The 16,383-nt window shown below is 42.5% G+C and overlaps 1 protein-coding gene across 1 annotated transcript; it reads left to right on the top strand.

Moving 5' to 3' along the window:
• The first annotated feature begins 200 nt into the window (after nt 1-200).
• On the top strand, nt 201-15,940 carry LOC143935770 (keratin, type I cytoskeletal 47 kDa-like). Its single transcript, XM_077459877.1, has 8 exons — nt 201-697; nt 1,482-1,564; nt 3,061-3,217; nt 3,774-3,935; nt 5,323-5,448; nt 10,625-10,842; nt 11,385-11,542; nt 15,649-15,940. The coding sequence occupies exons 1-8, from the start codon at nt 263-265 to the stop codon at nt 15,747-15,749; spliced, it is 1,440 nt and encodes a 479-aa protein (XP_077316003.1). The 5' UTR covers nt 201-262; the 3' UTR covers nt 15,750-15,940.
• The last annotated feature ends 443 nt before the right edge of the window (nt 15,941-16,383 follow it).

Genomic DNA, 16,383 nt, shown 5'->3' with positions numbered 1-16,383 from the left:
GCCTAGTACAGTTTATATGCAACAAACAGCCCAAGGGCTGCATCATGTCTGTAAGTTTTACTTGACTCTATCATCAGAGTAGGTGACAAACAGGTGTTGACTAGGCTGAGAACAAAACTCTGGGAGGAAGTACATTTAGAAAATGAAACACCCCCTGCACCCTATATACATATATAAATATAGACCCTGAAGACCATAGATCTGTACTTTTCTGCTTCCTACCCATTCTAGACAGAACAAAAAGCCCACCAATACATCAGTCATGGCTTCCTTTGGCTATAGCATTGAACCTCCTCAGGCTGCAAGTTTTAGAAGTAGTGTTGGGTTTGGTTTTGGTGGTGGTGCTGGCTTTCAACCTAGCTTTGCTTCAAATCTTGGTGCAGGCTTTAGTGGAGACCTTGGGGGAGGCTCTGGAGGTGGATCCAGCAATGGCTTTACCGTCCGCTCTTCTGGTGGTTTTGGAGGGGCAGAATCCAGCAGCTCAGGTGTTTTTGGTGGAAGTGATAAGGCGACCATGCAAAATCTAAATGATCGCCTGGGTGCCTACTTGGAAAAAGTCAGGGCCCTGGAAGCAGTCAACACCGAGTTGGAGATCAAGATCCGTGGTTGGTATGAAAAGCAAATTGGCGCTGGAGCTGATGCTTCAGCCAAAGATTACAGCAAATACTATGACATCATCAATGGCTTGAGGAGCAAGGTACGTTATGGATCATTGTACGCAGGTGTGTTTAAAAGCCTCTGAGGCAAAACATTTTTATTACTGGGTATATTCAACCCTCTATTTGTGCTGGTGAATATTGTCACCAAAACAGAAAGTCAAGAGTAAATTGTGAGGGGAATTTCACTAATTGGGACAACATATGGTCCTATGATAACTCTCTAAGGTGGGAATTATGTTCACCATAAAAAAAGATGTCCTCTCGTTTCCTATGCCTCTCAGGACAGAAAGGGGAAAAAAAAACTCAATTGAGGTTTTATTCACTATCTAAAACAAAAAATTAAAAACAAACAAATAGATTTTTGATATATTTTAAATACTTTTTTTTTTTTCAGTGGATAAAAGACTTTATAGGGTATCAGAACAAATTAGACTACAATTGCTATTAAAAAAACCGACAATACACAAACGTCTGACAGAACTAGATTTGACATAAAGGTACATTTTTGATTGTATCTTTTTTTAGCCATTAAGAGTGAAGGCTATATTATAAAACTTTATTATTAATATTATCTTTTTTTTATTTTTACACTCAAGGGTAAAATTACTATATTATAAAACGTTATTATTAATATTATCCTTTTTTTATTTTTACACTCAAGGGTAAAATAATATGAACTAAAATATATGTATGTATTCAATCCAACTATTACATCCATCACATTCATTCTTCAGGGTTTTAATAATAGATGTGTGTGCAATACAAAGGAAAACTGGTATCATAGTAATAAACTATACAAATGATTTATTTATTTTTTATTAGATCCTGGCTGCCACCATTGAGAACTCTCGAACTGTTCTTGAAATTGACAATGCCAGGTTGGCAGCTGATGACTTCAGACTAAAGTAAGTCCATTGTTCATTATAATTATGAGTAGCATGTCAACATGTGATGCCTTTCATGAGTTGATATATATAAAAATGCACAACTTAAAAAAAGGCAATCAAAGGCAAGTCACAGAAAGACATGCATTACATTGTAGCACCTTGATGAAAGTAATTTAAATTCTCTCCTATAATGGCAACCAAATTTTCCATACTCAGAGACCACTTTGAACAATGTCACCTAGGCTTGACATGGTCATTTGATGGGATTAGTAGTTTTAGTTTTCAAAAGAAAGATAAGATTGTTTTTTGCTTTTTTCAGCTCACAGAAAGGTCACTACATTTCTGGCAAAAAAAACTAAATTTTTTTGTATTGCCAAAAATGTTCTTAGCCTGAAAAAAAGGAAACTAAGCCACCACAAGACTGGTAATGTGCACTAGCAGCCACCACAAGACTAGTAATGTGCACTATATACAATTTTTTGGGGGGTGGAGGAGGGGGGTTTGATATTCACTTGTTTTGCTGCCAGTACTGAACTTAATTCAGCTGCTGAAATATTTTCACTGTCCAGCACACTTCCTGGCAACCTTTCTGAACCTTTTCAAAACAGAGGAACCCTTGAAATAATTTTCCATTCCCAGGGAACCCCCACTAAAAATGACTATACCTACAACTCATGATACATTCCTGTGATGGTCAGTGGGAAGAATGCTCTTTACACTTGTGGTCATTGGGAAGATAGCTAAAAAGATCAATGGTGTCAGTTGATCTGAGAGGCAGAAATTGCTCATTGCTCAAGGAACCTCGAGCAACCTCTAGAGCAGGGGTAGGGAACCTCGGCTCTCCAGCTGTTTTGAAACTACAAGTCCCATGAGACATTGCGAAGTTCCCTATACCTTCTCTAGAGAAACCCTAGTGTTCCATGGGACCCTTAAAGGGTAAGTTCACCTTTATAGAAAAATCTGTAAGGTAAACTTACACAGGACCCCCTCCTCACCACCCCAGTCCCGCTAACCTGGAGCTCAGTGATCACCCACACTGACACACCAGGTTGCCACCAGGTTGCCTCATCACCGGTCGGGGTCTTAGAAATTCCCTTGGCTTAATCTCCAAAATTTACCTAGTCAGGAAGATTCGAATTGTCACCACGGGCAATGAGTAGAGAAGGCCGCAGGGATTTAAAATCCCTGGACCGGTACAGCGGCAATACAAGCTGTCAGAGTGGGGTATCGCGAGACTCCAGTTTAGCGGGACCGGGGGGATGGGGAGGGGGTCCAGTGGAAGTTCACCTTACAGATTTTCTGTAAAGGTGAACTAACACTTTAAGAAACACTTTCAGATGTGTCAGGTGCCTTGTCCCCTGCTGCACTTTTTTTTTTCCTTGAATTATTACCAAATTAATTAAGTTTTAAAACAAATTCCTCTGAAACAAAACCCCTATATAAAATAATATGTAAGTTATACCCCAGCATCTGACTTTCTATTTTTCATGTATTTAATTTGAATTTTTCCAAAGGTATGATAATGAACTGGTTCTCCGTCAGAGCGTGGAATCTGATATCAGTAGCCTCCGCAAAGTCTTAGATGAGCTTTTACTGTCCAGAGGAGACTTTGAAATTCAGATTGAGGGATTGCTTGAAGAGCTGGCCTACCTGAAGAAGAACCATGAGGAGGTAAGCAGTGCGCTGGAATCATATTTGATGAAAAGCTAATATATGCAAGACACCAAGAAACTTTTGGGGAAGAGGTATGCATACATTATTAATAAACCAAACATAAAATAGACTGTCACTTTAAGAAAACTATCTTCAACTGACAGATATAAAGAACAGATACCCAGAGATCAATTTGATAGCCTTTTGGGAAAATTGTGTAACACGTGGGCCAGTTTCAGTGTATTTGGTCATATTAAATGGAATGTCCTTCATATCATGCAACTACCAAGAAAATTGTATGGACCAACCAATATCTTACCATGTTTCTTATGTATACAGTTTGTGCCCTTTAAAAACACCCTCTACACTTGAAATAATGTACTACATTTCAAGTATCTACTCTACTATACAAAATTATATGTAAGATCTGATTGGAGGCCACAAGCAAAAGTTACACTTTTATTTGTTTCAGTCTTTCTAAACAATGGTCTTATTTGTACATTTGATTAACTAAGTACATGAATGGATTTGATGTGAGCTTTTCATATACAATGTGTTTGCTATCTATGCATAGGAGGTACACGCTGCCAGAAGCAGTGCTGCCGGCCAAGTCAATGTAGAGATGGATGCTGCTCCGGGAATAGATCTCACTAAGATCCTGAATGACATGAGAAGTGGCTATGAAGCTCTGGCTGATAAGAACCGCAGAGATGCCGAGGCTTTGTATGCACAGAAGGTAAGGTGGAGACTTTTCACATTTTGAAGCACCCATGCCCTGGTAGATCCATTCACATTTGAGTAAAATATCTTTGCTAATATACTTGTTCACTTATCATTAGGGATGAGCCGAACACCCCCCGAACACCAGCAAAAAATGGTAGATATAGGTGTATACTGTGCTGTGCTGGAGGCACACAACACCCACTTTAACTCCTGTAGATGCCTGTATTAGAGAACACCAGCAATAAAAGGTAGATAAAGGTGTATACTTTGCTGTGCTGGAGGCACACAACACTCACTAACTCCTGCAGATGCTGTATTAGAGAACACCAGCATAAAAGGGTAGATAAAGGTGTATACTGTGCTGTGCTGGAGGCACACAACACCCACTAACTCCTGCAGATGCCTGTATTAGAGAACACCAACATAAAAGGGTAGATACAGGTGTATACTGTGCTGGAGGCACACAACACCCACTAACTCCTGCAGATGCTGTATTAGAGAACACCTGCAAAAAAGGGTAGATACAGGTGTATACTGTGCTGTGCTGGAGGCACACAACACCCACTAACTCCTGCAGATATCTGTATTAGAGAACACCAGCAAAAAAGGGTAGCTACAGGTGTATACTGTGCTGGAGGCACACAACACCCACTTTAACTCCTGCAGATGCCTGAGAAAAGAACACACTGTCCCTGCCTATCTTGCTCTTTCCCTGCACACCGCAACACACTACACAAGGCTGCCTCGCTGGCGGCCTTATATAGTGTGGGGCGTGTACTAAAACCCCTGAGCTATAATTGGCCACAGGCATTCTGCCTGTGGCCAATTATGGCTCTCCTCACTGCCGGCGCTGTGATTGGCCAAGCATGCGCGGTCACAGTGCATGCTTGGCCAATCATGAGCCAGCAATGCACTGCGATGGCTGGGCTGTTCGTGCCACATGAATTTGGTTCACAAAGTTCTGAATTTGCCGAACAGACGAACGGCCGATGTTCGAGTCGAAACATGCATTTGAGTCGAACTCTGAGCTCATCCCTACTTATCATCAACTTTACCCGGCCCAAATACCTGGCAATTAAGTTACTAAGCCAAAAAAAAATTTATTATTTAGGTGACAATGTAAACAACCCAAAATGCAAAGACCAGAGACATGGATAAGTGCCGTCTTCGTGAGACCATCCTGACTATATACTATACTTACTATATACTATACTGACTATACTTATCCAATATAAACTGAGTTTTTTTTCTTAAAAACGTGTTTAGGGGCTGATCAGTAGAATAAATGTAACATTATTTTTGGTTCTGCAATGTAGTGCTTTAGGCTTCACATATAAAAGAATTAGAATAATTAAAACAGAATATCATAAAAAAACAACACACACATTTTCTTGTTTTAGAGCAATGAACTGAAAAAGGAAATTTCAGCCAGCGTGGAACAAGTACAGACAAGCAAGACTGAAATTTCTGAGAGCAGACGTGCCCTCCAAAGCTTAGAGGTTGAGCTCCAGTCTCTGCTGGCAATGGTAAGTCAAGAAACTATTTTGATAGAAATGTCACACTGAAAAACTATTTCCATTTCTCTCCCCTTGTTGCAGGTTAGAACTTAGAACTTGGGAGATACTAACTGTTAGCTAAGAGCGAAACAGTCTATGATTGGCACGAGGCCAGGCATAGATGTAGAAATAATTATATAACCATATAATAGGGGCACACCAACACAAATAAATAGCACTTAACAAAAGGTATGAAATAAAAACTTAAATTAATCAAAAAAAAAATTGACTCAAAGTGTCAAATAGTCTGATATTAGTAAATCTTATATCAAATGGTTTTTGAAAGTGAGTCCATATACCAAATATCCAAATGAAAAATTCCAACAGTTCAGCAAGAAAGTGAATAACTCTTGAAATGGAAAGGATGAAACACCTTGGGGGTTATTTACGAAAGGCAAATCCACTTTGCACTGCCTGATGAAGGGGTCCTGTGCGGCTCCGAAACGTTGCACTTTCCTTTGTGATGTGATTCTTTGCATTAAAACTTTTTTTACAAAAATTGCTGAAGCATGGCGAATATGTACGCTCACTTAAAAGTGCAGTCACTCTAAATCTAAGGGGTAGATCTGAAATGAGTGGAAGCTCTGCTGATTTTATCATCCAATCATGTGCAAGCTAAAATGCTGTTTTTTATTTTCCTTGCATGCCACCCTCAGATCTACAGTGACTGCACTTCCAAGTGCACTTTCAGTGCAAAGTGGATTTTCCTTTTGTAAATAACCCCCCTTGTGCCCTCCACCACAACTTAAAGCCTCTTACAACATTGCATTGATCCCTTATGACAGAGATCAATACAGCATGTTGTAAATAGGCTAATCCAGGTACTCAGCAATGATCCATAACAGGCTGCCCACTATTGAATCTCAGCAATTCCCAGGATCAACACACCAGGCCAGACATCATCATCACTGGGAAAAAGGAACAAATGCCACACGTAGTGTAAAGTGCTAAACCAGCATTTATTAAAATTGAGACAGACACTTACAAAGTTAGATAAAAACAGGACATAGTTAGAATGCCGCCACAGCAACCACTCAGCAGGCATGATTATGTCACCAGTCAGGCCCCGCCCAACATGTTTTGCCATCAGATACAGGGTATATATATTTTTTTTTTTCCACATCAGAAATCCTATGCAAGAGACTTAATCACCTTACAGCTCATTTATGTCTCGGCATGATTCCTCATCATCGTGGCCTGTAATTATTATTTTCAATATTCTTTATTAAATTTTCCATCAAAAGTTGCAAATCGTTCTAAAAAAAGAAACTACTAACAACAACAGCCTAATTTTACTTCTTAACCTTTTCCCCCCTTACCCCTTTCCTCCCTCCCTCCTCCCCCCCACTCCCCTCCTCCCACCCCCTCCCTCCCCCGCACCCCCACCCCATCCCCCTCCCTCCCCCCTCACTCAGATAAGCACGGAGACTACGGTAAACCACCACCACAACACCTGTATCTCCCTCTACTAGTTCCTTTTAATCAATAGGGTATCCCATCTCATTTATCCAGGGCCTCCAGATTTCTTTCCACACTCTAAAATTCCCTCTCTTTACATATAGTGTCTTCTCTTTCCATACTAGTTCATTAATACTTTGGGTCCATTCACTCACCGACGGGGCCCTCTCAGCTTGCCATCTTTGCGCGATCAGCCTACGTGCTTGGAATAAGCAGCGTACCACTGCCGCCGTAGTACTTTTTGGTTCTCTCTGCTCTTGTCTACAACCCAGCACACACAGGATCGGGTTCATTACCAATTCTAACTCAAAGATCTTATTGATAGTGTCCACCACCTCTCTCCAATACCGAAATAACTTTGTGCAGCGCCACATCATATGCAGAAGATCTCCCTGACCCCGACATCTAGGGCAGCTATCGTCGGCTCTCCTGCCAAACAAGCATAATCTCTTGGGTGTATAATAAGCCCTATGTACTAACATCAATTGTGAGATCTTTTGAGAGGGGGAGACCGACATCACCGGCCCAAGCTCCATTATTCTCCTCCACTGTACCTCTGATATTTCCCCTATGACCTCTTCCCACTTCCTCTTCAGATTCGGGTGATCAACTTCCTGGTTTAGGTTCATACCTAACTGATTGTAAACTTCTGATATACACCCACTTGCCCTGTCCGTTATAAGTAATTTCCAAAGTAGAGGTGCTTTATCCCACCGTAACGTGTGTACCCCGAACTGTGCTGCTAAGGCGTGTCTCACCTGTAGGTAACTAAAAAATGATTGGTATATCATAGGCCTGCTTTAAGTCCGAGAATGTTCTTAGGGCCCCCCCGTCATAAAGTTGGATCAATTTGGTTATGCCTTCCCCTTCCCACCTTTTAATCTTACCTATTTTAAATAATTCCGGTAGGTTTTTATTATCCCAGAGTGGTGTAAATTCTGGCAGCCCAGTGTAACCCATTTTTAATTTCACCGCTTTCCATATCTTACCCACCATCTTGGTTACAGAATTACTGTGCTGAAAGGAGTCTGGCTCCTACCATCCTGATCCCTCCCCTTAACTTTCTTCCCTGCTCCGAGTCGCAACCCGCCAGATGCTGCAACTGCGCCGCCAGGTAGTAATTCCTAGGGTGTGGCACCGCCAAACCTCCTCTATCTATCGGTAACTGTAACGTCTGGAGTCGTATCCGGGCCGTGCCCTTCCTCCAGATAAGCTCCCGGAAGAGGGTTTCCAGTTTTTTAAACCACTTTTTGCATATCCATACCGGTGCATTATGTAAGACATATAGCAATTGTGGCATCCATATCATCTTAATCAGGCTGGAACGACCCATCACTGATAACGGCAACCTACTCCAGACGTCACACTTACACTTAAATCTATTCAGCAGTGGAATAAAATTTTTGTTGATGTACTGGTTAGGGTTCACTGTCAAATATATACCAAGATACTTCATAGCATCTACCACCCTCACCTGTACCCCCCCGGCGCAGCCGCAGCATCCAGGGGGTCGACCCGGAGCAGCTCAGACTTCCCCCAATTTATGGCCAGTCCTGAAAATTTTCCAAAGCCCTCTACTAGGGTGACTGCCTGTTTCAATGACGGACCCGTATCCCCCAGGAAAAGTAGGACATCATCCGCGTATAACGCGATCTTTTCCTGTCTCTCCCCCTTTCTTTGGAATCCTTTAATCCCGGGGCTAGCCCTAATCGCTATTGCCAAAGGCTCTATAGCCAACGCAAAGAGCAGAGGAGACAACGGGCAACCTTGCCTTGTCCCTCTGCTCATTTCGATCTTTTCAGAATACCTGCCATTAACCCTTACCCTGGCACTAGGAGCATTATACATCAATTTGACCCAACCAATAAAGGAAGGGCCAAGTCCTATTTTCTCTAACACACGCCAAAGATACTTCCACTCCAGGCTATCAAAGGCCTTTGTTACATCCAAGGACATTATAGCCCTTGCCCCCATATTCTCTGAGGGAATCTGCATGTTTAAAAAAGTCCTTCTAATATTCATGCTAGTAGACCTTCCCGGGATAAATCCCGTTTGGTCAGGGTGTACTAACTTTGTGATGAAATGATTCAGCCTATTTGAAAGTACCTTGGCCAATACAGGGTACCCAGATACAGGGTATATTTAAATGCATCCCTCATAGCTCATAAGACTAGATATGTAAATTCACCCATCATCTGTAACACCAATGGGTTTTCAATTTTTCCCTGCTAGTTTGGCATAAAGTTCCTGAAAATATGTAGAGAGAGGTTTCTTTTCTTGTGGAAAAGGGAAAGAGCCTCAATTGGTTACACAGGGATTCATTTTCTAAACCTGGAGTGTGCAAAATCAGTGCATAGTAGCCAATCAGCTTCTAACTTCAACGTGTTCAATTAAAGGGTTTTTTTTTTTTTAAAACACACATGCCATACTTACTTCCTCTGTCCAGTTGGTTTTGCACAGAGTGGCCCTGATCCTCCTCTTCTGGGATCCCTCAGTGGCACTCCTTGCTCCTCTTCTCAAGTGCCCCCTTGGAGAGCCGCTCTCCCTTGGGGCACTTGTACGGGGGCACACTCCAGTGTCCTACTGCTGCATCTATTGACCAGACAGCAGGACCTGGCCCCGCCCCCCTGGCTCCCGCATCATTGGATTTGATTGACAGCAGCAGGAGCCAATGGCTGCGCTGCTATCAATCTATCCAATTGGGACCTGAGACACCGGCTGGAGCTGCTGTGCTCGTCCCCGTTGCTGGAAAGACTGGATTCAGGTAAGTAAAAGGGGGGCAGCTGCATCACAGGAGGATTTTCATCCTAATGCATAGAATGCATTAGGTGAAAAACCTTGAGGGTTTACAACCCCTTTAAAGTGATTGTAAAGGCTTGTTTTTTCGTACATGTTATACTTACCTCCTCTGTGCAGTTGGATTTGCACAGAGCAGCCTGGGTCCTCCTCTTCTCGGGTCCTTCTTCGCTGCTCCTAGTCCCTCCCTCCTTTGAGCACCCCTCAGCCAGCAGCCAGTAGCTTGCTACAAGGGGCACCTAAGCCGAGTCAGAGCTCCGTGTATCCATTTAGACAAAGAGCCTCAACCTGCCGCCCCCCCCTTCCCTGATTGGCTGACTGACTTTGATTGACAGCCGCGGAAGCCAATGGCACGGCTGCTGTTGCTTCTCAACCAATCAGCAGGAGTGTCCTAAATGGCTGAGGGGATCATGGACATCGCTGGAGAGAGAAGGGGCTCAGATAGGTAATTAGGGGGATGCTGGGGGGGGGGGGGCTGCTACACACAGAAGGTTTTTTTTATCTTAATGCATAGAATGCATTAAGATAAAAAAAAGCCTTCTGCCTTTACAACTCCTTTAAGCTTCGTAAGCTAATTGGTTTCTATGCACACTTGCACCAAATTTAGTAAATCAACCCCATAGTGTTTCCACCATCTTAAAGAACTTCTAAATGTTGCATCTTATTAAACCCTATTTATTTTACTTTTTTATGTGGCACAGACATACTCCATAGTACTTCATAGTAGATAACGAACCCTTTAAATCAGTCCATGCACCTAATCATGGAGCCAAAGGTTCCTACTACACTCATCGTGGTCAGCTTTGAGTTAAGCCAATAAATTGAGTATCTTTTTGGCTAAATATAGAAAGCAAGATAATGTAACAAATAATTTTTTTTAAATATGTTTCAGAAAAAATCCCTTGAAGACACCTTGGCTGAGACAGATGGCCGCTATGGTGCTCAGCTCCAGCAGCTCCAGGTCGTCATCAGTGGAACAGAAGAGCAGCTCTTCCAGATCAGATCAGACACAGAACGCCAGGGCTTTGAGTACAGAGAGCTGCTTGATATCAAAACCAGACTGGAACTTGAGATTGAAACATATCGTCGCCTCCTGGAGGGAGAACTAGAGTGAGTTCAAGTAATAAAAAGTTGTTGTTTTTTTAAGCTTAAAAAATTAACAAACAGACACTGAAAAGTTATAAAGCTCCTAAAAGCTACATTGCTATATTCAATGAATATTGACATCACTAGATATTTACGACAAGGTGATACCATATAATATCATGTTACAGACAGAGCCGTGCAGACATACAACATTATGGGGTTGATTTACTAAAGGCTAAATAGACTGTGCAATCTGCAAGTGCAGTTGCTCCAGAGCTTAGTAAATGAGGTAAAGCTTCACTTTGCAAAAAATTCCCAATCACGTGCAAGGAAAAAAAAAACCGCATATTTGCTTGCACGTGATTGGATGATGGAAGTCAGCAAAGCTTCTGCTCATTTACTAAGCATTGGAGCAACTGCTCTTGCAGAGTGCACAGTCTATATCCTTTAGTAAATAACCCCCTATGTGTTTGAAACAGGTGTGACCTTAATTTTCTAACCTATTAGACCTATGAAAAAAAATTACTGTATTTTGGTGCACTGAACATGAACCTTTCTTCCCACAGTGAGTTCTCTTCTCAGAGCTCATCCTCATTTACCGAACTGACGGAATCCATAGTGACAGAATCTTCAGCCTCAGTTAAATCCTCTTCAACCTCAGTTAAATCATCCGAAAAAGAATCATCTTCAATAGACTTATCCACAATTGTAGAGCCTGTTAAAGGTAACCTAATAGTATAAATGGCTGTACTGGTACACATAGGGGTTTATTGAAGGCAAATAGAAAGTCAATTTTGCAAAGGGAATTTCCCCCCAGAACTTCCATCATCCAATCATGTGCAAGCAAAAATGCAGCTTTTTACATTAATTTTTTTAACGTCATTGGGTATTTTTTTTTTTTTTGCAAAGTGAAGTTTTACCACTTTCACTAAACTCTGGGGAAAATTCTCTTGCAATGTACAACTTCCCCTGCAAAGTGAACAACCTATTTGTACAACCTAGTAAATCAACTCCATAGGCTGTAAGCCTGATTTTGCAAGTTGGCAGAACTGGTTGATGATTTAGTCATCTAGACCAGTGTTTCTCAACTCCAGTCCTCAAAGCGCCCCAACAGGTCATGTTTTCATGCTTTCCATTATTTTGCACAGGTGATTTGATCAGTTTCACTGCCTTAGTAATTACCACAGCCATTTCATCTGAGGGAAATCCTGAAAACATGACCTGTTGGGGCACCTTGAGGACTGGAGTTGAGAAACACTGGTCTAGACCATCACAGATCTCAGCAGACAGCACTGGTAGAATGATCTTGGAGGAACTGGCTACTGGCTGGGAAATTAATTCTCAGCTGACAGCCTATTATAAACCCTAGATACAAGTGTCTCATCCCAGGGGGATCATAGATACAGTATGTGCCTATCAATGATAAAATAATTAAATAATTATATACGTTTAATAATATAATGCATGACTTTGGAAAATAGTGACTACTCTGCAGTATTCATTTTTAGTTTTAGGCTAGGTCTACTCAAGCATCTAAAAGGGTCACTTGACAAGCATTCTTAATATCTGCTTAAAGTCCCTCCCAACCAGCAGGTTCAATGTTGTCAATGATGACCAAACAGCTCAGTAGGCGCGTTGGCAGTTGTCAGGTCATGCATTATATGCAATATTTAGGCTGTATCACCTTGTTGACTTACACTGAATCAAGGGGTGGTACAACACTTATTGGGTGGTGGAAGCTCTGCATCTGTATCCGGCATTAGGGATGAGCCGAACACCCCCCTGTTCGGTTCGCACCAGAACCTGCGAACAGACCTAAACTTCGTGTGAACTTTAGAACCCTATTAAAGTCTATGGGACTCGAACGTTCACAATCTAAAGTGCCCATTTTAAAGGGTAATATGAAAGTTACTGTCCTAAAAAGTGTTTGGGGACCTGGGTCCTGCCCCAGGGGACATGGATCAATGCAAAAAAAAGTTTTAAAAACTGCCGTTTTTTCAGGAGCAGTGATTTTAATAATGATTAAAGTGAAACAATAAAAGTGTAATATTCCTTTAAATTTCGTAGCTGGGGGGTATCTATAGTATGCCTGTGAAGGGGCGCATGTTTCTGGTGCTTAGAACTGTCGCTGCACAAAGTGTCATTTGTGCAGGAAAAAAAGTCTTTTAAAATCACTTGCGGCTAAATTGTCGGGTCTCCGTAATACAGAGAACACTCAATGAGTGTTCTCTGTATTAGCCGACAATTCATTCATTCATTGATTAAAAAAAAAAAAAAAAAAGCGTGGGGGTTCCCCTAAATTCAATCAAAAGGCCCCTCAGGTCTGACATGGATATTAAGGGGAACCCCGTGTCAAATTTTAAAAAAAAATTGACGTGGGGGTCCCCCCAAATATCCATACCAGACCCTTCAGGTCTGATATGGATATTAAGGGGAACCCCGCATCAAATTTAAAAAAAAAATTGACGTGGGGGTCCCCCTAAATATCCATACCAGACCCTTTATCCGAGCACGCAACCTGGCAGGCCGCAGGAAAAGAGGGGGGGACGAGAGAGCGGCCCCCCCTCCCTCCTGAACCGTACCAGGCCACATACCCTCAACATTGGGAGGATGCTTTGGGGGTCTGTGACCCCTCAAAGCACCTTGTCCCCATGTTGATAAGGACAAGGGCCTCATCCTCACAACCCTGGCCGTTGGTTGTGAGGGTCTGCGGGCGGGGGGCTTATCAGAATCTGGAAGCCCCCTTTAACAAGGGGACCCCCAGATCCCGGCCCCCCCCCTGTTTGAAATGGTAAGGGGGTACAAAAGTACCCCTACCATTTCACAAAGAAAGTGTCAAAATGGTTAAATAAGACAAACACACTTTTGAAAAATTCCTTTATTAAAAAAAAAAAAAAAAAAAAAAAAAAATTCCAGCGGTGCTAATCCACTCTTGCTATCCAGCGACGGGTCTCCGGGGTCCAGCGATGGATGATCATATCCAGCGACGGGGGATCTCTCAGTCCAGCGCTGTCCATACCTCCTTCTTCTGTCTCCACTGCGGAGACAATGCAGAGAGCCGAGCGCTGACATTTCTTATATTGGGAGGGCGGGGCCATCCGTCACCTGACCCCGCCCCTCTGACGCAGGAGAGGGAAGCCAGGGGTTCCCCAGTGACGTGTGGGTGACCCCGCCCCCTCTGATGTAACGGAAACCTGCGTTACATCAGAGGGGGCGGGGTCACCCACACGTCACTGGGGAACCCCTGGCTTCCCTCTCCTGCGTCAGAGGGGCGGGGTCAGGTGACGGGTGGCCCCGCCCTCCCAATATAAGAAATGTCAGCGCTCGGCTCTCTGCATTGTCTCCGCAGTGGAGACAGAAGAAGGAGGTATGGACAGCGCTGGACTGAGAGATCCCCCGTCGCTGGATATGATCATCCATCGCTGGACCCCGGAGACCCGTCGCTGGATAGCAAGAGTGGATTAGCACCGCTGGAATTTTTTTTTTTTTTTTTTTTTTAATAAAGGAATTTTTCAAAAGTGTGTTTGTCTTATTTAACCATTTTGACACTTTCTTTGTGAAATGGTAGGGGTACTTTTGTACCCCCTTACCATTTCAAACAGGGGGGGGGCCGGGATCTGGGGGTCCCCTTGTTAAAGGGGGCTTCCAGATTCTGATAAGCCCCCCGCCCGCAGACCCTCACAACCAACGGCCAGGGTTGTGAGGATGAGGCCCTTGTCCTTATCAACATGGGGACAAGGTGCTTTGAGGGGTCACAGACCCCCAAAGCATCCTCCCAATGTTGAGGGTATGTGGCCTGGTACGGTTCAGGAGGGAGGGGGGGCCGCTCTCTCGTCCCCCCCTCTTTTCCTGCGGCCTGCCAGGTTGCGTGCTCGGATAAAGGGTCTGGTATGGATATTTAGGGGGACCCCCACGTCAATTTTTTTTTTAATTTGATGCGGGGTTCCCCTTAATATCCATATCAGACCTGAAGGGTCTGGTACGGATATTTGGGGGGACCCCCACGTCAATTTTTTTTATTTTAATTTGACACGGGGTTCCCCTTAATATCCATGTCAGACCTGAAGGGCCTTTTGATTGAATTTAGGGGAACCCCCACGCTTTTTTTTTTTTTTTTTTAATCAATGAATGAATGAATTGTCGGCTAATACAGAGAACACTCATTGAGTGTTCTCTGTATTACGGAGACCCGACAATTTAGCCGCAAGTGATTTTAAAAGACTTTTTTTCCTGCACAAATGACACTTTGTGCAGCGACAGTTCTAAGCACCAGAAACATGCGCCCCTTCACAGGCATACTATAGATACCCCCCAGCTACGAAATTTAAAGGAATATTACACTTTTATTGTTTCACTTTAATCATTATTAAAATCACTGCTCCTGAAAAAACGGCCGTTTTTAAAACTTTTTTTTGCATTGATCCATGTCCCCTGGGGCAGGACCCAGGTCCCCAAACACTTTTTAGGACAGTAACCTGCATATTACCCTTTAAAATGAGCACTTTAGATTTATCCCATAGACTTGTATAGGGCTTTTCGAATTTGCTGCGAACAGCCCAAATTGTTCACTGTTCGCTGAACAGGCGAACAGGCAATGTTCGAGTAGAACATGAGTTCGACTCGAACTCGAAGCTCATCCCTATCCGGCATCCATAAAGACCTAGCCTTGGGAACTTATGTATAAATATTCATGACATGGGATCACTGTCATTTAAAAAGCATGCATCCGGAAAGGTTCACCCGCAATGAATTGCTTTATGTGATTTCAGTTGCAAACAAAACATGGGCCCTAAAATCTTTATAAATGTGATAAAATTGTCTTCATTACAGACCCAACCAAAACCAGAAAGGTGAAGACCATTGTGGAAGAAATTTTGGATGGAAAAGTTATATCCTCAACAGTTAAGGAGATTGAAGAAAGTTATGAGTAAAAAAGAAAAGCCATATTGGAAAAACAAATTGAAGAAAGATGGTGCTGGCTTGTGGTGGGGCTCTTAAGCAATTGTACTTTTTTTTTCTCAAAAGATTTTATTGAGATTAACAAAAGCAAACAAACAATCCAATGCAATTGTGCTTCTTAATTTTTTCTTATTCAATAAAGCCTTTAATGCATCCTAAATAACGAATGATGTCTTTTCTGCTTTTATTGGTGAAACATTCATGCTACGCAATCTCTATAATTAATAAAACTTTAGTAAATTGAGCATCTCAACAAGTAAATGTGCACCAGCAACAAATACTTTTCCACCTTACTGCCTGGAAGCATTTACCTGCAGGTAAGTCCGGGATCTTGAGATCAGCCTAGGGCATCTAAATTCTTTGTTAGCTAATGGCAGTGCAGTCAGAATATGTGTTCACCACACTCAGATCTCCACCAACTTCAATGGCCAAAAGAGTTTGCATAGGTGGAGAAAAGCTGCAACATGTATTTATACCTTTTCATATCAAGGGATAGCCAAAACCCTAATGATGATAACAAATTTTGCAATTTTGGTACGAATCTGCTTAAGGTGACTCTTTCATTAGCTCGTGAAGGTTAAATCAACAGGTTTGTGTAAATGTTAC

The sequence above is a fragment of the Lithobates pipiens genome, unplaced genomic scaffold, assembly GCF_037356315.1.
Source record: "Lithobates pipiens isolate NorthernLeopardFrog02 unplaced genomic scaffold, aLitPip1_a1.2 Scaffold_28, whole genome shotgun sequence".
Lineage (NCBI taxonomy): Eukaryota > Metazoa > Chordata > Amphibia > Anura > Ranidae > Lithobates > Lithobates pipiens.
Note: the sequence above shows the minus strand (reverse complement) of the source record. Positions and strands in the feature narration are given on the sequence as shown.